General features: G+C 41.9%; 1 protein-coding gene across 1 annotated transcript in view; it reads right to left on the bottom strand.

Annotated features, from left to right (window-relative positions):
* Nucleotides 1-2,688: 2,688 nt before the first annotated feature.
* The window catches only part of IKZF3 (IKAROS family zinc finger 3), a 35,378-nt gene continuing 12,862 nt past the window's right edge, over nucleotides 2,689-25,204 (bottom strand). The window contains 5 exon segments of the mRNA XM_009290889.2: nucleotides 2,689-3,386; nucleotides 8,601-8,717; nucleotides 14,701-14,817; nucleotides 16,538-16,705; nucleotides 17,396-17,656. Of these exon segments, the coding sequence (XP_009289164.2) occupies nucleotides 2,689-3,386; nucleotides 8,601-8,717; nucleotides 14,701-14,817; nucleotides 16,538-16,705; nucleotides 17,396-17,656 (1,361 nt within the window).

Raw genomic sequence — 25,204 nt, 5'->3', positions numbered from 1 at the left:
GGCCCACGAGGGAGGGTGCTCGGGGCAGCGCTGCAGGAGGGGGTCTGCTGCACCAGTGGGGTCCCCCCGACGCAGGGGGAGGCACACGGAGGGGGGCCGATCCTGGCACCGCACGGGGCTGGCGCGTCCAGCTCCCGGGACGCAGCTACGGCAGGCTCCGGCCCCGGTTCAGGGAGTCGCAGGCACACGCTTGGCGAGCATCAGAGAGCAGATAAACGGTACTCATAAAAATATATATATGTTTTAATAAACGACTGGGTTGAAATTCCACAACATGCGATCGTTCAACAGCAGAGCTGTAGCGAGGTTACCGCTCGTCAACTCCAGGCAGCACAGGGAACTTCTTCTGGTTCAGCCCATCTTGAAATCGTGTCTCTGCCCGAGCAGGGGTGGGAAAGCGGTGCCGCCTAGGCCAGACGCCGCGCAAACCTCCCTCCTTCCTTTCAAAAACCTGGCAGCACTGCTCACGCTGGGCTGCTCGGAGGCGCAGTGGTTGATTGCTCACCTTAGCTGGGAAGCAAGGGTAGGTGGCTGAAGCCCTGCCTGGCGGTAAGTGAAGAGTGGGAGAGTAATCTGAAGAGTGTTTTCAAGGATTCGGTAGTGGCGTGAGAAAGAAACCGGCGGTGCTGCGTGACACACATTCGGCAATCTGAGGAGCTTCCTGTGCAAACGACAAGTTACGTCTTACTATGCGCAACCTTATTCATTTCTGTTGAACCGTGAGGAGCATTTTCATCAGCCGCGACGCGCGTGTAACTCAGTCGCTTCCCCCATGACAACGCAGCAGGAGAGATGGAGTCACCGAACGGTTTACACTAACTGAAGTGGGGACTTGGCTGGAGCCTTTCCAAGTCCGGGCCGCTGCCCGGAAGGCAGTCCTCAGACGAGCGGGTTAAGCCCTCGGTGGAACTGCAGCCTCGCTCACCGAAGGAATCGTCTGTCACGCCGTGACAATGGGCATTCGTCGGGGAAGAACCATCATCCACCCGCTCACTGCACGTGCCTCACGATGGGAAAGCGGTTACTGGAAAAGATCCTAAACCTATTTTATAACTACGCACGTAACATCACACAAGGTAGCAAGAGAGTTCTCCTGAGCCCCAACGATAAGCAGGATCTAGCACTCGTACAGCACTTTAGATACTCAAGCACTCTGCAGACTAATTTGTCCTCCTTCAGACGTACGCTTATCGGGAAAAGGGAATATAAATTTTCTTTTTTGTACCTTAAAATTCAGGGAGGGAGAAAGTGTTTGAGCCGAAAGAGTGAGCCCAGGTCAAAGGGAGGAACGAAATTCAGTATTTCTTGACCCTCGGCGCTCCACTTAGGTCTCTGTGCCCCAGCCTTCCCTCACGGAAACGGATGGATCACCGCGGATACTGGCACGGCAACGTTGAAAAAGTACAACAGCAATGCAGGTATCAAACCTTGCAATGGATGCAGAGCGTCCATCAGGACAGACCTAACTCTACATTATACAAAAATACTTTTGCAAAGAATAAACACTCACTCAGCAAAACTGCTATCAAATCCATATCTTCAGCACAGTGACTAATAATACAGCTGCAGAGCAATGATTAGATTAAAAGAACTATTTTAAAAACCAGCTTCAAAGTAATAGTAAATACTCATTTTGCAAAACAGCACATTTCACTCGAGGGATATCCCCACATAAAACCAGACAGTGTGATTGAGCTGTCAGCTCCCACACATTCACGTATGCAGATTCTCACGGTGTCTGCTGCCAGGACAAGGGTGCCTCCCGCTCCGAGCCCAACGCCTTCCGCCGTCCACAGGGACGTCGCGTGCCAGGGCTGGCCGCGGACCGGACGGCACGGCCGCGGGTTCTGCTGCTGGAGCCGAGCAGGAGCAAGGCGGGGGGCACACCGCACGGCCCAGTTTCGTCCTCGTCCTTGGCGCCCACCAGAAAGGAGGACTTTCCAGCAATGAAAATCAGGATTTCCCCCAGACTGCATGGATGAGCCTACCGATGACCTCACCGGGTATCCCAAAAATGCGTACTGTTAAAAAACCCCAACCCCAAAATAGGTCTCATTTCTTATTTTGCTATCACTGAGTAAGGTGCATGTGGGAGTGACTTTAAAGAAAGTGAACAGAGGGGTAAGAAAAAGGAAAGTGTGGTGGGGCCACATGCTCTTTAAGACTTAGGGGAAAACCTTTAAGGAGGAATTAATAATCCCTCCCAGACACGCGTTTTCCTTGCTTCGGTGATTAGCCATTTGAAGACCGTCGGGACTGTAACAGCTAGAAAAAGCTCCTCCTATATACTTCTGACTATACATCTGACCAAGCAGGGAAACTGGCAGCAGGGCATAAAAGCCTTTTGCGCTGAGTTAAAGCATACATTATAAAAACAAATGCACGTTAAAAAATAAAAACATCTTAAATGGCTCTTAATTTTCACAAAAATAAAGTTCATATAAAAATTGGTCTCTGCTCCTGGTATGTTATACAGTACCACTCACCACAGCAGCTAGGCATAGATGCTACAGAACACTGAATTATTTGTAAAGAAACATATAAAAAGGCGTCACCTCCCGGTGACGCTCATTTAAAAACTGGCATAGAAAAATACTCAAGAAATTTCTTTATACTAATTAAAAAATAAACAAACAAGCCTCCTCTCCGATCTAAAACAAAGCCTTTGACCTCAGAAAACCAGTCCTTTTATTTGAGTACTACTCTGTGCTCTCCTCGTGCTATGTGTGAGGAAAACTCGTATCGGTCATGGCTTCTGTACCCGCAGACGTTGCACTCGAAGGGATCGCGGAACCCGTGGCAGCCCATGTGGATGGTGAACATGACATAATCCAAAAAGAGGACGCGGCAATGGTCGCACCGGTAGACCCCGATGGCTTCCCCTTCCTTGTTGATGACCCTGAAGGCATCGCGTGGGCATATGGCAGGCGGCTTGATTATGTCATACGGCCTCGGGAAATCCTTCAAGGACTGGAGGCCGTTGCGGGCCTGAGCGGGGATCATCTGGCTTTGATGGAAGGTGGGATTCTGCCGCTCCTCGTGGTTGCTGTCAGTGTCTGTGGAGTCTTGGCCGCTGTTGTTTGGGGAAAGGCCTCTGTCGGAAGACAGGCTTTTGTCCCTTAGGTGGCTCTTCTCCGCATCCTGCGAGTTGCCGTTTGGCACGTCGGTGCGGGTCAGCGGTATGGGGTACAGACTGCTTATGACGGGGACCATTTCGGAGGTGGGAGCCGGTGGCGTCTGCACCAGAGGGCGCAAGGCTTCAGCCCCAAGGTAGGTGATGGCATTGTTTATGGCCTGGTCCATCATGCGTCCTTGCATTATGTCGCTTTCCTTTTCGTACATGAAACTTGAATTATAATTAACATCAAAACTATGTCGCTTCTCACCTGCAAAAGAGGAGAGCTATTAAATTACCTGGGTGAGTAAAGAAGTATTTGAACTCCGTGATGCCTTTTCTAAATGGCAGTAGTCTCTGGAAAGTAGAGGCATGAAATGTTCTCTGCGGAAAGAGGCCGTCCATATACACGAGTAGCTTTTGGGTGGGGCTTTTTTTTGGAGGCCTGTTACTTATTTTTTAAAGTCCAGCCTTGGAAGCAAAAACGTAATAGAGGAGGTGGTGAGGATACTCACTGGACAAATCACCATTAAATTTTTTTAATTATTCTGGGATTTAAAGGGAAGAACATTATCAAAACTTCCATGGATTAACTTCTCTCACCTTTTTTCTAGAAAAAGGTAGATAATCATTAATGAAAATACTTGTAAAAGAGCTAATGGATAACGAACCAAAGAACTCCAGTTTCGGTACCAAGACTGCAACCTTTCCTTCTTGACTCGTCCCCTGAGAAGCGTACCCCTCTCTAATAGAAAAAGCGAAGACAAGTGCCGGCTGAGATCCGATGCACTTTTCATTACTTTTACCCATCTGAGAGAGTCTTCTTTTATACGTCCTCGGACACCGAAGTCAATTTTCCCCACTGTCCTCCGACAACTACAGCTTCCTCTGCACCACGCCTGGCTTCTTGGAACTCTACACAGGTTTTCAGATAATCTAACACTGGCAGCTATGTATATATGCATAGAAGAACACATTTAGGGTCAACTTGGTATGGGGCTAGTGAAAGAGGCGTGAAACGTGTTCCTCTCTGGGTGTGCTAGGGCTTTGAAAGCTCTAAATTAGACAGGACAGGAGGAGAGCTGAGAGAGCGCGTACCTGAAATTCTGCTCACGCCTCTTCTAGCAAGGACTAAGGCAAGGGAGGGCGAGCGGGGCAGCACACTGCAACTAGTTTTCTCTACGCCAGGTGCAGGGAGGAAATCAAACTGCACCCCAAAAGGACTAAAGTCACTTTTTTGGTGACTGTCTAGAAATAAGTAACCGAATTCTGTGGTTACATAAAACATAAAATCGTTCATAGCTTTAAAAAAAAAAAAAGAAAAAAAAAAAAAGGACCAGACCAAACGTTTCATGTGCAAGTGACTTGCAAACATCAGATCCACTAATCTTTTAGTTACGGTAACTGGAGTAGTGCAGATGTTTATCAGTCACCTGTCAACACCATGACTCAATGTATATGAAACTCATTAGGTTTCACTGCAGAGGCAGAAAACCAGGAGCTCACGTTTCTCTTATAAAACACTCAAAAAGGTTAGTGAACCACAAGAGTGTAACTGCTTCCAACCCTCAATAAAACTTGTGATCCAACTTTACACAGAAGGAAACAAAAAGATGTAGCACATTTCTATGACTCATAAAACCAGCTCCAGGCAAGTGAAAGATGTGAACAAATTTGAAATTTAAAAAAAAAAAAAGGCAACAAAAGCAAAAAATATACAGGACTCCCTAGCAATTTTGGGTTAGGAGTCACTGTCGTAAGACACAAAAAACACCACTTATGATCACTGAGGCTCGCACAGCATTCTGTTATGCCACTACCCCGGTGGCTTTTTAAAGCCCCCACAACAGCCCATGCTGCCTCCCTTAAATTACTGGTTCTATCAAACGAAATGCCAATGCCCAAATGCTCTGCTGACATACATTAACGTGTCATGTTGCTGTACACTTTTAAAAGGCCACGGCACATCGGGAACGGACTCCTTATATGAGAGGGCAAGAAATCAGGCTGCAAACCTGACTGCGACATTTCTCAGCTACTTTGGGAGGAAAAGGCATCGCATAAAGAATGGCTTCTCTCTTTGCCCCCTGTCTCAGCAGACACCCCAAGGCAAGCACGCGTCCGATTTCGATACCTCAGTCGGATGCCTATATTTAGGAAGGCTGAATCGGCACGAAAGTGCCACAGAAAGCGCTAATGGCATATCCAGAACGTCAGCTATGGCACCGCATCGCAATCAAGCGGATGGGGAGCCACTCCTGAAATTTTATTTTTTTTTTTCCCCCTCCTCAAATACAGCAAACCTCTCCATGAAAAGAGACAAAAAGCCAGATCAGTACTTCACTCAAAACCGACAGCAATCAGTCAGGAGAAAGTTGGTATCAATGGTTTAGAAAAAGGGAAAGGAGTATAAGGGGACCGGGGGATGAATAAGATGAGCTCTGCCTAGAGCAGCTGATGCTTCATCCTTCTGGCCAGCAGGACAGTGTAACAGATTATCCTGAGTTAAGCCGCTACCTGCACTGGGGGAAGTGCCACAAAGTTACTGAAAAACACTACATTAAAAATTAAATTTACAGGTTCTCCAGCGTTCATTTACAAAGCAGCCATGGTTAGCCGAACATCTTTCCTCTTTTTTTTTTTTGTTTTGTCTCAGTGCAATGCAAAAGCTTTCCCCTTCAAAATTCACACACGAGCCGTAGCGTATGACACATACCCATGTGCTGCTCAGCGATGCTTCACTTTAAAATGTAGGTAGATTTTTGCAGCCTGGTGAGGTGCGGACACTGGAAACAGGGAGTGGACCTGCTTCCTGCTGCTGTGCTAACCAAAGCAGGCAATTTCTCATTAGACTTTGCACGCTGGGGGATAATGGTGTTTATTACTGGCAGAACTGCACTAGCACTTTTACCACTATGAGAAATATATTTTCACTCCCGGTCTCGGCGAGAACTTGTTTTTAAAAAGGAAGAAATAGAAGTCTGTGGGTCAAGATACTCAGCTGGTGTAAACCGGCAGAAATGCATTGACTGCACTGGCTACTTCGACTCGCGTCACCTGAAGATACAGCCCCACGAGTGTTTTACACAGCAGTGAAGTACCACCAGCACAGGTGTCTACCCAGTCTGCTGGGCTGGGGTTTTTTAATTTTTTTTTTTTTTTAAATATCTGTTCATTAATCAAACCAGGAAGTACAAAAAGCCAGGGTTTGTAGATTTGGTCCATATACATGCAAAATAGAAATCCACAGCAAAATAGGAAACACAAAATCATAAGCTTCCATTCAAACCCGTGTTCCCTCGTAACTAAAGGGAAAGCTGAGGACAAAACCTTTGCAGGAGAAGCCTTTGAAGGGAGGCCTAGTGTAGAGTATACGGTCTGCTGATCTGTGTCCTTATTTGAGACTTACACTCGTGCACACGAGGTAGCTACCGAAAATGAAAATGTGAAAAAATAAAGTGGGCAAGACTCCCGGTGCTTGTATGAATCTCTGAAGAGCCCTCAAATAATAATAAAGGTGGGTGTTTTTTTTTTCTGATCAATAGACTTCATTCACAGAAACGAGCCAAACAAAGATGCCTTGTTAATACACATCTCCATCCCTTCTTCCTGACAAAATGAAAAATCAGCACCCGTTCTGAGAACGCCGTTTCCCAAGAAATCACACAGAGCTGTCCTGGCAGATTTGCACTCCTACGCATGCAGTTCAGAAAGTCACAGAAGTCAAATCAAGGTTGGACAGACTGCTCTTGCACACATACTTCCCAGGGATAAAAGGGACCGAGCAAGTAATTTTTTCACACATTACTTAACAAGAACATGCCAATCACATAGGATCTAGAAAAACAGTAAGTTTCAGAAATTGGTTATTTTGTTCCTTTAGGTGAACTGCCCTGGGTCCTCCAACTTCTCCACAAAAGGCCCTATCAGTTTGTGCCATCTGCAGACCACGTTACTGAGCACAATCACAAATCAGAAGAGGATCTCTTCCATACGGTAACAAGTACGCTGGTAAAACAAATCAGAAAAACACTAGTACTTAACTAAGCGTGTGCCGAGTGGTTGTGTCCTGCTGCAGATGTGTTTAATAAAATACATAAAGATTGAATTGATAGCAATTGTAAAACAAGATAGGGTGAAGCTGATCTCGGTGCTAAAAAAAAAGGAAGCTAAAGGTTTTCAAAAACATTTGCATTAGTATTACTTTTTGAATCACAGCATGACATGTAAGGCCTAAGTCACACAGTCAACAGTTTCAATATTAAGCACCCAAAGGCACTCAGATGGAGCGTGCTGGTGTTACTTCACTCCTGTATAAAAAGGTGACCTTTTGAAAGCCATACAAAGACGTCTAAATAAAAGTTACCAGTTTTCATAGATGAAAGTCCAGCGCAACCCACCAAATCTAACAAGAGCTACATTACCTTCAAAAATTAAGTTGCTTTTGTATCTATATGGATTTAGCAGCACACCTTTACCTAGGTTTGGACCTCAGCCCCAGCCCTTCAAGGCGGGTCCTCAGACCATCCCTCTGCCGGGGGGGGTCTGTCCGGCAGCAGCTGACCCCTGCCTGCACGCTCAGCCCCACGCTTCTCCCCTCCCCAGTCGTGTGTGAACACCAGCCACCACACGGGCCCCTGTTCTGAAGGAAAAGGTTGTAGCAAGAAAAATAAGCGCTTGGTACCCGATATAACCGTACAGAACATAACAAATAAGGCATTACTAGTACTGACACTATATAACTGCTGACTAAGTCAGGTCTTTACTCAGGACACGAGAGTTGCATTTTATTTTTTTAAAAAGCACGTTAATGAAATAAGACTAGCCGAGAGGATCAGGCGTTCACTGAAACACAGAACCCGCCAAACTGGTACTTAAGATCCCCAGCGTGCAAAACTCTGATCGTATAAAATTAAATGCAAGAAAAATGCTATGGAAACATCTTGTTGCTTAAATTACCACAAGAAAGGATTTGATATTTTTTCATCATATTCAAATTCAGCAGGGTGACTAACAGACATTCAATACTTTTCTGTCTTTAGGCCTTACTCCACACACGCATCCTGCAAGCATCTTCAACTCCTGCTGACTAGAAAAAGCACTCAGCTCTTAACAGCATTAAGCCTTCCTGTTCTTTTCCTGTAAAGGACCTAGCAGAGAACATTTCAAATGCACAGGTACAGAAAACAACACATGGAAGCTCATAAAATATATTTATAAATTGCCTGCACAAATAGACACAAAGCACAATAGTAGCTTCCATCCAGTTTAAGTATCTAACAGAATATATTCTTTTTATTTTAATCAAAACCCTACAACAAATCACTAAAACCACATCAGATTAATCAAAATTACTTTATTTATATTCTTTTGTATTAGATTATAAACCTGAGAAGGATATTTAAAATAAGCAGAGGCATTGTACTATAGGTTATCAACTTGCACATATTTAACTGTTGCACATGAAAAGGTTTTTTGTTCTTACCAATAAATTTCTGAGGCATTGAGCTTTTTCGCTTTGCCACGTTGCTTGCTAGCCTGTCCAGCACAAGGGCTCTTTCACTCCCCATCTCTGCCTTGATGTGCCTTGCCTCCACGCTTGCTAGTTTGGAAAATGTGAAAAGAAAAAAAAAACAACAAAAAAAAACACGTAGGTGAAAAGGAAAAAAAAAAAAAAAAAAAGAAAAAAAAAAGGAAGAGATGAATGGTTTAATCTCCGGAGTTTGCCACACTAACTGGGAGGAAACAGTTTGGAGATCTGATGTAAACTTGTTTTGCTTTTTCTGTCATTCTTGCTCATTGCGTCTTGGGCACCAGTTGCGGTCAGTGGAACCAAGCACAGAAACAGACACTGATCTTGCAGTCCTGAGCTCATGCAAGGAGAGCATAAACCATACAAAACCAGTGTCTTCATTAGCAAGAGGAAGTGTAAAATAAACTGGCTGGAAGGGTTGGTTACAAAATGTAGATGGAGATACAACCTCTGTCAGCCTTTCTTTTTTATTCTGAGTAAGACTGTGTGACACCTGCAGACTGACATAGTGCTGCAAAGCTTCGCTGTAAGACATTCAGTCCTCTTGCTACACCTTTTTAGGTACCAGTCATACGTAGATGTCGTCTTAACTAATCACTAAGAAACTTGCACGAAATATAGTGATGTTCCATTAAACTCAAAATAATATAACCTTTCAATATCCACTTCTAACTCATTTTTTTCCCAGGTGTCATCATCACTTAATTTTTTTCCTAAATGCTACAGCTAAAACTAATTAAGAATGCTTTCTCTCTGGCACACCTGTAAGCATTAGCATTAGGTGTTTTAAAGCTCATTACAACCTCCAGAATTTCTAATTTTAGGAAAAGTACATGTGCCCTAAGATCACTCCCTCGAGACTGGGCCGCTGACTGTTTTAAGGATCTTACCATTTTCCAGAGTTCTCCTGTAGCCGTGCTAACCAGTGCCCATCATTTCACGGAAACTTCTGCTTGCTCTCACCTCATGGAGGCTGCACAGGCTTTTGAGCTGGAGCAGCCGAGCCGAAGGACTGCCACCTCATATCACTACTGCCAGACTAATACTGAATATAACTGCTGCGGCTTCCCCCCAAAAAGCTTGCTCTCACCTGAAGAACAAGTATCGGTAGTGGTACTTTTATATTAAAAAGTAGGACTAAGAGTTTCAGCATTAGGGACCGCTGTGGTGAAAACCAGACACGTTTTAAGAGACTGCCCATGTCTTTAGGAGTTGGTATCTAAGTAGAGGAAAATTAAGACAAGGAAGGGTAATTTACTTTCCCAAGGTAATACAAAAGGTCAGATCTCACCATGAAAGAACCCTGGCTGCTGTGTTATTGTACTATTGCACTAGCATACCTAAATATATGAAGCATAATCTACATGAGAGAGAAGTAATGCCAGAGGAAAACGATACAAGCACTTCGGTATCGCTTCAGTCCTGCTAAATGCAGTTTTATTAAGTATCGGACTTAAACTGCAGTTTGCTAAGTACAGCAAGTGATAAAAACGCAGTATCATCCTTCCAGAGCTTAATGTGCAGCATTTCCCTATAAATTTCAAAGTCAGTCACTCCTTACTTGTTTATTATTGCTGTTATTGATATCATATGAGTTTCAGTCAGCACAAACCATGACTCACCAAACCTCAGCCAGAACTATTTGTTAATGTTTGTTCAGCATTTTGAAAATGTAATGTGCTTCATAAGTGCTCGATGCCACAAACACTAGCTACGAATATGACTCAGGATGGATGGAATAATAGGGCTCAACTCAGCACTACCTCAGTCCTGTTTCATCAGGCTGTAACCCCGTGATACACACGATAACCAGACCCACAGAGGGCATGCATACACAATGCCTTAAAGGTAATAACATATTGCTTTTCTGGTCTGATTGTTACTCCCAGTTACTCCAGTATGTTTAGAGACTCGCATAAATGTATTTATCAACTACTAAAATGCACCTGCTTCCAGCATGAAATACCAAGACACTACGTAACAGTTTACATTCAGTGAGACAAAACATCAGATTAAGTTGAAACTGCAAGGGAAGGTTAGGTAGGCAGAACCTAGTCACCTGTTTGGATTTTGGCCAGAAGCTCTAGTTAATTCTTGAGAATAATGTTATGGGATTTTTAATTTCAGAACTTCTGCCTAACTCTCATGCTCCAAAAACTGGAATATGCTTTCTGAGCTCTTTATATTATCTTTAGATAACTGCAGTTCAAGGTTTGAACTATCCCCAGAAAGCTTGTGATCTTGACAGGATCATTGCACAAGGCATTAATAATAGTAATTTAAGTTTTAAAAACGCCAACCCACAACTACCCTGAACAAGATAAAAATACAAACAGTGCTGTATATTCAAAAATTTAGGTTGAAAAAAAAAAAAAAAAAGGAAAGAAAACACAATTCATCCATGTCATAAAAGCAGCTCCTCCTTCTTTTGCTCTTCTAGTTTCTCTTTTTCTCAATCTTTAACAAGAGTTGTACTCATGTTCTATTAAAGCTTTAATGTCACATTTGCAGAATCTTTCTCTCTATCTTCCGACAGAACGTAGAGCGATGTTTCGGTAAGTCCTCTTAGCCAGCCCTAGAAACACACTGGAAGCTACACGTAGCATATCAGTGTCTACTTGTCTTGTCAATGTTATTTATGTGCCACCAGGGGAACTTTATTAAATTAGTGTCAAGAGGGCAGACAAGCGGCTTCCTGCAGAGGTAACAATAGTCTTTACTCAGACGAGATTGCTGAAGAGACAGTAACTATTGACCTACATAATCTGTTCTGGGACATCTGTAAGTATCAATCTTCCAGCCTGATGTCTGTCTGCCATTTTATTTTAATGCTAAGGGTCTCTTCTTTCACATTAGGATTTTCTACTCCTTGCTAACGGGCACTTTTTCCTAAAGAAAAAAATAATCTCTATTTATGGGCCACAAAAGGTCTTTGACAATGTCTTCATAATACAGCCTTAGGGAAACAGACTCTGCTCCCGCTGAGACACAGGTGGTTATGCTGCTTCTCTCCCACAACACTGCTCTCCCTACCCAAAAGCTAACTTAAAAAGATCTCACCCACCTCTTTCTTCTGGGGTTCAACTGCACGGCCAGAAAACAACAAAAACTCTAAGGATGCTGAAAGAAACTCTGCAGACCAAATAAATCACCCTCTTCCCTCCCAATCAGCGCTCTCGCATGTGCCTCTGGACTTACATGGAAAGTCAAGCTCCTAACCAGGGTTTTACCCAGCAGTAGGATGGGGCTTAGCCCCAATGTCCTGACCGCTTTTAAACTTGGGTCGCCATCTTCTACTTACCTAACACTAGCGACCGATTATGGCGTTCCCTGATCACCGCCTGAGATGTCTCTGTGGTGCTTCTGAGTACTGTTGCCTACCTCAGTGGTGCGCACATTTCAGTTGTGATCTTATGTTTATAAAACACTTCCATAAGAAAATTTTGTGTAAACATGATTTATCCATGATGGATGACTACTTGTGTTTTCTTGTAATCACTGGGTGACGAGCCACCTCTCTAAAACAGTGCTGTCACCCAGCCATCATGCCATTCTGTAGATGTACAGAGAGTGGATACTCTTCTTCCAGCCCAGAGCATGAACACACGATCATTTAGCCTGTACCGAATTGTTTCCATAGTGTGGTTTCTGTCACACCATAAATGTGAGTATAATTTTTAGAACATGCGGGCATTGTTAACAAAACCCTGAAGTATAAAGCAGAGCTCAAATTAGAGGCATTGCTTCCTGCAGCATCTCTATGTGGTCACTAAATAATGGAGAGTGGAACAGAGAGGTGGGTTATTGTGCAATGAGAACAACGTGACCAGAGATCGCTATCAGGGACTGAGCAACGCTCTAACAATATTGGTACATGAAACCTTTCTTTCAGAAATATTACCACACTGCTACGTCTGGAACATGCAAACCTTATACTAAAAAGCAACTAGAATGGTTAGGACTGTCCTGATGCTTTTCAATATTTTAATTAATTATTGGATGATGGCACGTTAAGCATACTTGCGCTTAAAGATGGCTCCATATAAGAAGGTTGCAAGGACTTCAGAAAAGTACCAAAATTCAAAGTGATGTGGATAAGTAGGAAAATGGTCAGAAATAAAAAAACCTGATGTTCACTAAACACAAGTGCAAAATGCTACCCTTAGGGGGAAAAAACCAAATCAAATGCACTAAATGACCTCCTGAGGTCCTTTCCAGCCTTCCCTCCCTCTGATTCTGTGATCTAACATAGTGCTGATACCAGAGAATTGAATGGAAATGCCTCAGCAAGACTGGAGTTCCTGTTTTTCATAAAACTTACTACTCCAGTAAAAACACTGCAGTATTTTTTAAAGCGCGCAGGTCTTAAAGGCATAGGGTACAGCCACATCATGTCATACTGGAAATTTACATTTCCTCTGTGACCAATTTAAGGCATACAGTACTACTTCAGCAAGTACCATATAGCAGATTCTGGATAAGTGAAATGTTGCTATTCTGAAATGAATATAAACCACGAGAATCATTTAAAAGCAGGAATCTATAGTAGGTATCATGTTTTCCATTTTCACACGGTGGACATCTCGGAGTGATTGCCATCATGGGAGTATGTACTGTAACATAAAACCACAGTTACAATATGTATGGGTTCTCATGAAAACCAAAACTTGCTGACGTTCTAGTAACCATTGACTTTTACTAATGCTCTAAAAAACATGTCATTTGCTGAAAAGATGATAGCCTATGAAAAACTATAAAACTCTAACTTCGTTAAATCATTGTTTCTTTATGGCGGTTTTTGTGTGTGCATGTGTCAAAGCCTGATACACCAACCTACTCGCTCTGCACAGGGTAAAGATTCTTGTACCCACCTAGTTATCATCATAGATCAAGGGGTCATCACACTGGTTTTCAGGCCCGGCTTGTGATGATGCCTGCAGAATCTCTGCTTGATAATCATATCACTAAATACCATTATTATTTTTTTTTTAATTATTGAAGGGCCTTTGTAAACATTGTCATCTCTCGAAGTATATTTTTACATTTTAGTTTTCTTCTCTGAAAACTCAGTTTAACCTTTTCCTTGAAAATAAAATTATATTTGAAATTCACAATCAAAACTAGGAACCTCGAGTCCTTAAAGTTATTGTTTGCTTGCTTTTTTTAAGGCTGCATAGCAAAAGAATGGGAACCTGAATTCTGAAATTGTAGCCTCAGCTCTGCTACAGATTAGTCGTATAATCTTTTGGGAGGTCACAACCACCCCCTGACTCTGAATGGGAAAAGTAATTCTTTCCTGACTTACTGGCATATTGTGGGACTTAAATCACACAAGTTCATTTTAGGATTTGAAATATTCAGGTGAAGCAGGCTCAAAGATTATGGCAGTTATTCTTCACCAAAGCCTTTTCAGAACTGCAGCACTGAGACTGTGAAAAGGAAAATAAGAAAAGCTGTTTTGATACATTTTACCTTCAGCCTTTTTCAAAGACAGCTCTATACTTAAAGAAGTCCCTTACCTCTCGCTACCTCCCTAAGCTGATCTACCAGTGATCTTCAGGATACCACCCCACTGCCATGCCCTAGAACCACGCCACTAAAACTTCTGCAAATTCTAACCGATTCTGATCCACAGTTCTTATTCTAAAGAAAAGGAAGCATCAAACGGACTGAGACATGTGAACAACTGTTGCCAACAACCATGGGCACCAACTCATCCAATAAAATAAGCCACATAATAGCATTAATGTAGGAATAATTTAACTTACTGTGAGTGTCACCTACAGAAATGCTGTGTACAAGGTATTTTAGATGTTTTAGTCAAAGTAACTGTGAAATAAAAAAGTGATTAAAATAAAAGCATTCTTTAACTAGTTGCCTGAGGGATGCATTAAACCTGACCCTTTTATAAGATGTTACAGCCCCTTAGGTTACTGAAAATGATTGTAGTAAAAACTGTTCTCAGGCTGTGAATTAACAGCCTACCAGCCGCCCTTTTTAAAGCACTGTAATGTACCAAAAAAACAAAACCACTGTAACGTGATAAACTCACCAGCCTCACACATGCCAGCATTCTGCAAGTAAGTACGGCACCGCTCCTTGTGCTCCTCTAACGAGCTCCTTTGCTTGTAGCTCCTTCCGCAAAACTCGCATTTGTATGGCTTCTCCACTAGAAAAATAAAAGCGCAGTATAAAATAACCACAAGAGACTACTAAAACACTGTCTCCCTGACGTTCAAGTATGTAGTTACTAATAGCATATATTCACCTCATGGAGAATGCTTTAAATTTCTGTTAACTTTATGAGCACTGCAATCATCACAAAATTAGGCTTACATAAGGGTGAAACCCACCGGACACACAGCGTTCCTCTTCATCCCCTAAGCTCCGCACCAGAAAAGAAGAGGACTTACAACTAGACACTGTTCCCAGGAGCTCAGGTTCCTAGAGCCCTGCTCTAGCTGACAACTTTTCCTGGCGTAACTTCCCTAGGGAAGACCAACTGTACCGCTGCTAAACCGGGACTCCAGCTGTCCTAACTGCCCGACCTAGGTCCTGTCTATACAGAATTTTTCAAGGACTTCACGAAACTGAAGTTAAACCAAACCAAAACCGTATGTGAAGTTCATTTCATTTCCAAAGGCTTTTATTGTAAAGCGAATTATGTTCCTAATTCATTCAAGCTAAAGCAAACCTGTTTGAAACTCAAGATATCCACACAGCCTTTCCCAGTGCCTCATACACAAGGGCTGGAAGCACTTCCTAAATCCTCTCATTGCTGTTTTGTGAACAGACATCCTCTAACACACCCAGGCAAAATATCATCCCTGTACAGCGCAAATATAACTAGCCTTGCATTGTATACTGTGCAAAAAGACCATACTCCCTACTGCTAATGCAACTGTTCACTTATTTATGTGATTCACTTGAAGAGATTTCCTTTATACTGTTTAATAAGCCAGCTCCTAAAAACTTCAGTCACAATAACCACATGACGTGTTTGAAGCATGATGTTTTTAGCACTGTGCTGGTGGGGGACAGTCACCACCACTGTGCTGGGTCTTGATTAAATCAGAATCTCATTTATCCATGTCAGATAATCTCATTTTTAACTTTGATTCTTTGTGAGGTTGAACTTTTTTTTTTTTCTGTAAAGTGCAGTGCAGAGATAACATCTCTCATTTAGAATAAATGTTTTCTTTCTAGGCCCCTGTATAACACAGGATATACACAAATCAAAGAGTAAGCACAACCTGGCTCTTGCGGAACTGGGGGAACTAAGATTAATCAATTTATACCTGCTTGTTATTCAAGTTACCTCAGCTCTGTGCCTCCATTTCTCCCATCTGTAAAATGGATGAAACACCCTAGCAGTCTTGAGAAAAACCACTGGCGTTTGTTGAGCATGTTAAGACATTCAGATGAAAGGCACTACACAACAGCGAGGTGTTAACTGGCAATAGAGTCATGCTGTCCTGGATTATGCTCCTAGAGCTATCCCAACCGCTCAGGACAGGAACGGAAGGAAGTCCCAGCAAAGCATGTCTTCGCGCTGCCCCTCAAATTCAGAGCTTGCTGGCATAGCTAGCTCCACTCATTTGAAAATACCAAGGAGTTGTTTTGTGCAAGCAGGTATCGAGGCTGGCCGTTTCTCACAGCACACAGCTGTGACAGCGGGTTTCCCTGTGCCCTCTTTCTGCATTAAGAGCGGACCCGAGCCCGAGACGGTTCCGTCAGCACAGCAGGCAGAGTGAGTGGTCACAGCTATTTGTCAACTCTTCAAAACTAGACCAGCTGAGCAAACTTTGCTGACTGACTCTTTATTCTCCACGCCTAGTGTCCTAGTGACACACATCTAAAACACATGAAGTGTCTTTGAAGTCACTTACCAGAATGTGTCCTTAAGTGACCTGTTAGCGCATCCCTCCTTTGGCAGGCATAACTGCAAAGATGACATTTAAAAGGTTTTTCCCCTGTATGTAGTTTAATGTGGCGGAGGAGGTTACCCTTCTGAGTAAAGGAAGCTCCGCACTGATTACACTGGAATGGCCGTTCACCTTAAAATGACATACAAAAAAGGACATTTAATGGTTACGTGGGTATCATCCTATCCTCATACCCTTTCCTTTTTGGAAGAGGAAAGAATGAGATACTGGATCAATTTCTTTCTAAAGAAACACACACAGCCCTTCCGTTGACTTCAGTGGGAGTTACACGCAGCTCTGGTGTCAGAGCTTCTTGTAACATATGTACGACTATGGAAAACGCTGTACAGTTTTTCCATGGAAATAAGTGTATTGGAGGAGGCTGATTCCAACAAGCTAGCAATTTTTAGAAGAAAAAAAAAAAAGTCTTATCTTACCACAGGTCGAAACCTAAGGTGCTCATTGGTTTGTTGCCAAAGTTATAGCACAAAGAGAAATACATATACAGACTGGAAACGGCAGCACAAAACCAATCTAACTTGTGTTTTGTGCTTGAAATACTTAAATTACATAGTGCCTTTCATCCAAAATTCTTAAAATGCCTCACAAACATGCTTTTACTAACATTCAATCCTGATAAGAAGAAAGCTGGGTAAAGTGAGGCACAGAAAAGTGAGTAACTTGCGAGAGATCACATGTGGCGTCGAGGACAGAACAAGGAAATCCTGATTTTGGTATCCTTTTTTAAAATAAGTAGTCTAGATTACAAATTATTATCCTTTCAGTATTCAGCTCTTACAAGAATAATATAGGGATATTTACCAGTGTGGCTACGCTTATGAACCATCAAGACATTGAGGCTAATGCAGGCTAATCCACAGATATCACAATTCATTTTTCCACTAGCTGGCCTGATGTTGTCATATGAACCGGAATGTCTTTCCAGTTTAATGCTTTCATATTCATTATATTCTCTGGGATAGGTGTAAGGCATTTCAGATTCTTCTGGGTTTTCCATAGGCTCTGAATTTAAAGCACTCTCCTCTCTTTCACTGTATTCACCTTTCACTTTAACCACATCATCTGCAGGTAAAACAAAGCACAAAAGTGAAAAAATGCTCATCTTAGGCACAATGAAGTATTAGGAAAACAACTCGCCAAAAATTACATAAAATTACATTATCAATCTTTCTAAAAATTTTACTTAAACACACAAAGCGGAAGAAATGCAGCTGAGACACGAATCTTCATGGGTCATGCACACTTAATGATACTCACAGTGAGACAGCCTTTAAAAATATTGACCTGCCTGTTAATTACCTTCGATGGATAATTTCCTTCTACAGATTATAAAAGTATAATACAGTACAAACTTGTGCAATTACAGGGTACTTTCAGGATTCAAAAGAAAATACTTATTCCCACAACTCACAATTAGCCTGTAGAAATTAGTGTCTTGGGCTGTTCCTGTGAATTGGAAATACAGAAAGACTCAAATTAAAAAGGATACTTATATCTTCCTGTGGAACCTCTGGTGCTTGAAACATGCCTAAGAAATATGTCTGATCCAGTATAAGACTTCCAGTGCTCCCATGGCATAGATTCTCATCAGTTAAGCCTAATCGATAATCCTAATTTTCGCTTGCAAATTGCAATTTTTATCCAAAGTTCTCAAATGTGTGAGGAGCATCCGATAATCTTGATACCTGTATCATAAGGTTACTACGTGAGTAAAACCAGCAGAGGCAGGGTGCAGATTTCCTGATAAATAAATGTATCCCAGAAACGTTAAAAGATTTGTCCATACTGCGAGAATGTGGCAAAGAACCCAAAGACTCATGAAGATCAGCGTCCATGGCCTTGGAGTAGGTTCCTGGACCTGCAGCCGTGTCCAGAGAAAACCAAAGACATTGCCTTAAATGAATGCAATTTCGTGACAAGAGGAAAATGTAACAAGTAGCTAATAATTTACTAACAATAATGCTCCCATGTAAAAATATAAGCAAATTGGTCACACTATATAAACAGCTGATGATTCCTAACTTATGTTGCTGAATTTCCTTTCCACTATTAACTCCAGCATTACCAGCACTTGCATTAAAATCCTTACTAATTGACAGGACGGCTTTTTTCTGCTTAAAGCTGACTTTTCCATCCAGACAAGAGCTAGGCTATGGCTGAAACTTGAGTTATGCCTCAAGCTACCAAGTGAAGAAAAGCACTAAGAGATAAAATAGTTTCCTGTTTGAAAGTATTGTTCTCATGGCCACCTGCTCCTCTCTCAAACTGAGGGTTAGACAGTTAAATATGGCACTTAATCACTTGTCCTTTCTCCAAAGTACAGAACATGGACTGCTGAATATGTATTAGCTCTGGTTCTGAGTAATAAACCACATCAAATGCTGAGAACAAACAATGGGTGACAGCGAAAATGAGGTGGCAACATAAAAGCAGCACTGAAAAATAAAGGTCTGGCAACCAATACTTTAATGAAATAAAAAATTTCAACTATATTTTAGTGATAAAATCACTCCTCTAGCCTAAATGTTTGCACTAAGCCCAGCCAATCTATCTTACTTTGGGTTGAAGTGAGGTGGAGAAACAGGTGGGTGATAATTTCTCCACCCTATGCAAGAATCTACGGTAGCGTGGAAAATGCCAAGATTCCTCTTGGTGCTCTCCCTAGATGATGATACCCACGGAAGGATGGCTTTTTTCCCCATATTGTGTGTTTTTAACCCCCTATCCTAGACGTTTTTAGAGGTTGGTATTGGGACTGACTGCCCTGGGCCCAGAAGAGCTCACGCAGGTTTGGGTGGTTGCTCAGAGGGTCACAGGGAGGTCTAGATCACCTACAAATGGGCCATTCTTCTCTGCACCTTCTTCAGTACTAGCTCTGCTTCACATCCCGGGCATTCCTACTTCCACTGAAACAGGCTTTCTTCTGCAGGTACCTTCTGCTGCCAACTTCATGTCTGAGGGTGCTCCTGCTATCAAGACTCCTTCAAAATTAGTTTATGCATCCATTTCCATCACTCTAAGGAAAAATTATTGCCAGTTGCTGAAAGCAGCTTTCAACAGAACCTCTTTTCCCAAAAAAAGGTAGGTTGGTTGGTTGGTTTTTTCCCCCTCTCAAAAGGAGGCAGTTCCAAAATAATTTGCTACATCCTGCACAGCATGGTAAAAGGAAGTACACATTGCAGCTGCACCTTGTTGGTACTTTCAGAAACAATTTCAATTCCCACTTTCTACTTAACGTCTCACCTTTCGTCTGCATCAAATGCAATTGCTTAGTAGTGGACGACTATTTGTAACCTCCAACTGAGAAGACTTCTCTACCGTTTTCTACTGTTTCTCACCACAAGTTCATGGCTCACAGCTTTTCACTCTTTTACAGAGTTATGCCAGTGTTCATGTAGCGTAGCATGAACGCTGGTTTGAGTTCCCCATGGCAAGCACTTGCTGACTGGCACAAACTGGGCAAGCCATCCTATGGTTCCACTGCGGAAAATAATTACCTCTGCATTTTCCATATTGCACGCTGACTGCTTGCAACACTTGTGTTTTCTTAGAGTAACAGAGAAGGATGCACCTGAGTTCTGATCAAGGCTTTTCCACCACTGCCTCCCCCCAACAAACATCACCGCCGCTCCAGCTGTCAGTGATATCCCACCAAAGCTCGAGTGCTCTTCAGTTTGCATGTAGGCATTTGAAGAACCTCAACGGAAAAATTCACCTTCTGATGACTGAGAACAGATAGCAGAAGCCACTAGGGAAGAGGCGCTTTTTTAACCAAATAAATGTTAGAAGGGTTGGAATTTTTCTGTCCTAACACACCCGTTATTGTTTAGAGTCTACTCTGCCTCCTGACAGCAATACAGAAGAAAGCTTCGGTACAAAGCAGTCCGAGGAAAAAACGGCTTGGTACAGGTCAGCCTAAAATTAACCAAGTGGTTGCAGAGGCCTGAAGCAACCGAATTCCTTTTCCGGCCCTTTTGCTCTGCATACTGGCACGCACAGGGAATACTGTAAGATCAAGAGATTGGCAGCTGTGTGGAAAGGTTTGTATCCGTCACTTAAAAATCGTATCAACATATTTTAATGAGATTAGGGAGTTTCCAGGCTGCTCCGCCTTAACCAAGAGGAAGGCGGCTGTAACTTCAAGTAGAAAAGGGAAATTTAACTGAGGAAAAACACAGTTATCCCTAACAACACTAACAAAGTTCCCCCAGTTGAAAAAAAGAAGTGCTATCATCTCTTCTATGCTTAGGAAAGTAAAGAGGTTGTAAGAGGAAAAACACATTCACGGTGTCCAACCCAGGTAACTATTTTTCTTGAGGCAGTTCGTGAAGGTAATACATACTGCAGAACAAAATGTTGTAGATTTTACACAACAAAGTACCAGTGTGATGCGTTAAGGCTGATGCACATGGTTTCATTTCCTGGGGAGATGATTACAAGATGAAAGACATACTCCAGAGTAATATTTTTGTTTCACCTGAAACACTGTAAAAACAATGGGTTCTGGAAAAAATCCAAAATAAAGCTGTGGTGGCAACTTCAGACTGAGTCACCACATGAACAGTGCTTGTGTACGTTCTATAAAATGCATGAATAAAAAAAGAAGTCAACAGCAGCAAACAATTAGGACGAGCTAGCGTGTTACCTTAGCTATTCTCTCTAGGAGGAAGTCTCGGAAGGAAAACCCCCCAATTACTGTATTTAATCCAAGACCTTGGCATCAAACAGAGAAAAGAACGTAAGTTTTGTACTGTCGTTAAGCAAAGTTTGCCTGTAGTGTTATGAAAAGCACAAAGAATAAAAACCAGAAGCTATTAAAGACAACGGCACAAAAGGGTGATGTTGCTCAAGTGTTTTACAAGGAGTGGGGTCATAATCATGAAATCCTCAGCACATGCAAAAAGTCAACTGGATAACAAAGAAACTTAATCATCTTAATGTGGCATTTTAATGATGCTGCTGATTTGCTATGCCAATTCAGAGATAATGAGCCCCTAATGCTACAGATGTTCAGCCAGACTAAAGAAAAAAAAAGAAAAAAGAAAAGCTTTTCTTGTATGCCATTTCCTAACTATCCAATTAAACAAATTGTGAAAGCATATAAATAGTTTACCAGGTTTTGACAGCTGTTAATAGGATTCAGATGCCGAAGAACAAGAAGGGAGTCTATACGTGTGCATATTGAAGGGTTCTTCTGACTACCTGGATTTGACAGGTATTAACCGATGATTCATCACCGTTATCTCCACAAATTGTCCCCAGAAACAGCAGTATAAAACCAAAACCTAGCGTACACATACTAGAGTTGGTGCCCTCCCAGAGCGCAAGATTCCTTTACCTAAAGCAGCTTGAAACAGAACAGACATGCGTGGTGAAACTGAAAAAGTCAGCGGAGTTTCCAAATTAAAGTCAGAATCCTGCATGTTTATGAAAAACACCTCTACAATGGAATTAACGCCCTGTGGGGGAAGAGATGTCAAGAATTAAAACACACCCATATTCCTTAATGAATAGAGTGAGTACATCCCATCAGAATTATAAACTGGGGGGGATCAATGCTATACCTTTTTTCCTTAAATAACAAGAAGAAAACAATTACATGTGACATACATGTATCTATTGAAAATTTGGAGACATACAATAAGTAATGGGGAATTATAAAATGTGAAGTGACACGACAGCACCATGAGGGGTTTTTATTTTTTTTAAATAGAGGCAACACAGAGATAAGGCAACTTTTCTCCATGCCTGTCTTCTACACCACTGCAGATACCAATTCTAGGGAAGGGAAAGGAGTTCAAGCCTTTTTGGCCCAACCTGGCTTTGTTTCTTCCACCGACTCCAGTGCTAAACTCCCTTTTCTAGGACAGCAGCGATGCTTTTAGGAGATCACTGTTTGCCAACAAAGGAGGAAGCAATCACCTAGGAGCAGTATCAGCTTTCAGCTAGACAGCAGTGGCAACAGCAGTAACGAAGACGTAGTGGCAATAAACGCGTACGCCCTCGTACAGCACGTACGCCGCTGGACTCGTCCCACTCAGGCGTCCCCACAGCTGAGCTGCCCTTTTTGTGTCACTACAGGCCAAAGCAGACTCTTCTGCGCTAAAAATCCCAAGTACTGCATTCAGTACTTCCCTTCTACAACGCTCTGGGAATCCATAGATTTCACTTCCTTGACTTACTAAAAATTATTACTGGGACCTATTGGCTTTTGATTTTATTTTATCTTTGTGCCTTCCAGTATTTTCTTAGTACTGTTGTTCAGTATCCATTTTTGTAGAAAAAACAAGCATCTATTTTGCTTAGATACTCCATAAAGCATACTTGAGTGGTAATTCCTAAATGAACCAGTGCGGTATGCACCTGGTGGAAATTTCACTTCTAAAAATAGGAGAGAAACTTTCATAATTCCCCTTTGTGGAGTGCATGGTCTATGGTAATGAGTTTCCTTGTTTTTATTGTGACTTGAAACAAAAATAGAAACAAATCAAATTGAAATGCAGCACTGAGAATTGGAAAGGAAAAAAAAACAACAACCCACAAACCAGGCACCATTTTCCAAGCACTCGGATGTGTATTTTCTACTTCATTAATACCAGTGTCTTTCTATCATTAAAACACAATATAATTTATCTAGTTGTACAATTAATTACAACCAAAAAAAAAAAAAATCAGACCCCACACATCATCTCCAAGCCCATGTGAGCCAGGAAACTTGAATTACGCAACTGGTTCTTAAAGCACCTTATTCAAATACAAGGATTTTTCTTATAAAGATGTATATTCCTATGTAAACCTATAATTTCATACCCGATATTTCCCATCTATTACCAATTTCTGCCTCCAGTGGGTTTTTTAGGACTTTCATTCAAAAGGTTTCCAAAATATGTTAAAAGTTACACTAACAGAAATAGTGATAAAGGAAAAACGTTATCCAAAACCGAGTGCTACCAAAGCTGGAGTTAAACAGGACAACTGCCCAGCAACGCCAGGCAGCACTAGGCCATGGTTTAGGGAAGGAAATGAAAAATAATGCATTTAACTGACACTACAAACAGCATGTGGGGAAGCAGAATGTTATTACCTGAGACAATATGACTGGGGGCTGGAAAACCATGGTTAGTACTATGCTAAAACTACCACAGGATTTTATTTTTATTTTTTTAATTAAAAGCAGTGCCAATAGCTTGCCGTTTTTCCCCAACTGCCTCTACCCCTAGTGCTGCACAGGAGCACAGAGGATCAGAGGGAACGCCATCCCACGTCCCCGGGCCTACAGTGCCCAGATTTTCCAAAGCCTGTCCCTGATGAATTTTGTTTTGACACCTGTTAACATTATCCTTTCAAATCTTGATATCTTTAAAGTCTCCCTCTTAAAAAAAAAAAACCAAACACAGAAAAAGATGAAACTGTACGAGTTCTTCCCTTCTCTTACAGTTAAGATAACATCACTCATAGAAAACATTTCTAAAATTACAATTCCTAAAGTCCAGAAAGCCAGATACAATCACAACCGTTAAATCAGACTTCAATTAGACAGTTAATCAGAGAACATCTGGACCTAACAGTCAGACTGAAAAAGGCCACATGTTAAATTCAGATAATAGCCTTCATTAGTTATATCAAGGGACCTATTACTAATACGACCACTCAGGCATGATCGTCTCTGGTCAACTGCTTTTTCAAATGAACTTCAAACCCGAGAAGTTGAAAGTGCAGTTTCATTTAGCCTTTTTTAATTCATCTCCCAAAAGTCTTTCTTACAATGCAATATACTCTTGTGTTTCATACTAGAAAACCATAATATGAAGAGAAAATATAATATAGTTTGAAGAACAGGGAAATATGTGATAACTATCAATGGCATTTTAACACCTATAAACTGAAGACAGGAGCTTGGTTAAGATGTTGCTCAAAATCCTTGAACACCATAATCTTCATAAAACTAAGTGTATTGATTTGATTTGACTATAAACATTTTCCCAGTAGTAAATAATCTAGATTCTGAGACTTGAATTTTAGATTACAAGTACATTCTCTCCAAACTGAGGTTTTTATAATTAAATATTTGTCTTTTACTTTCAGCCTGGCCTTCTATAGAAGCGTATGTATCCACTCTGTGTTCCCCTAGTAACGTTCAGACCTGTACCCCAAATCCAATCCTATCTGGCAGAGGGGAAGGCTTCTCAGAATTACTCTTTTTGGACAACTGGCCTGTTCAACAGACGGCCCAGGAGTACCTGCATCTCCCAAAACCACTCCCGGAGGTGGTGCTCCTGCATCAGGAGAAACAGTCGGTGTGTTTGGCACACTCGGCAGGTGAGGTGCAGCAACAGACTGTTCAACAAGAATATATGGAATTGAGCTCTGAATTAAACAAAGTTCGTAACAGCTCCTGCAGAGCAGCAGAAGGAACAAAAACAGGAAGAAGAACTGGAGCGCTGGAATGCAGTGTGATGGGAGACGGTGTTGAGAATACAGCAAAGCTAGCCTGAGGTACCAGAAGTAAAATACGGTGTCAAGCAGATGATGCAAACTTTGCATAATTCAATTAAAAGTCAGCCGGCAACAAGACACAACCCCACTGGAAACCGAGCTTCATCAATTCCA

This window comes from Aptenodytes forsteri, unplaced genomic scaffold (genome assembly GCF_000699145.1).
Source record: "Aptenodytes forsteri isolate BGI_AS27 unplaced genomic scaffold, ASM69914v1 Scaffold90, whole genome shotgun sequence".
NCBI classification, from domain to species: domain Eukaryota; kingdom Metazoa; phylum Chordata; class Aves; order Sphenisciformes; family Spheniscidae; genus Aptenodytes; species Aptenodytes forsteri.
Note: the sequence above shows the minus strand (reverse complement) of the source record. Positions and strands in the feature narration are given on the sequence as shown.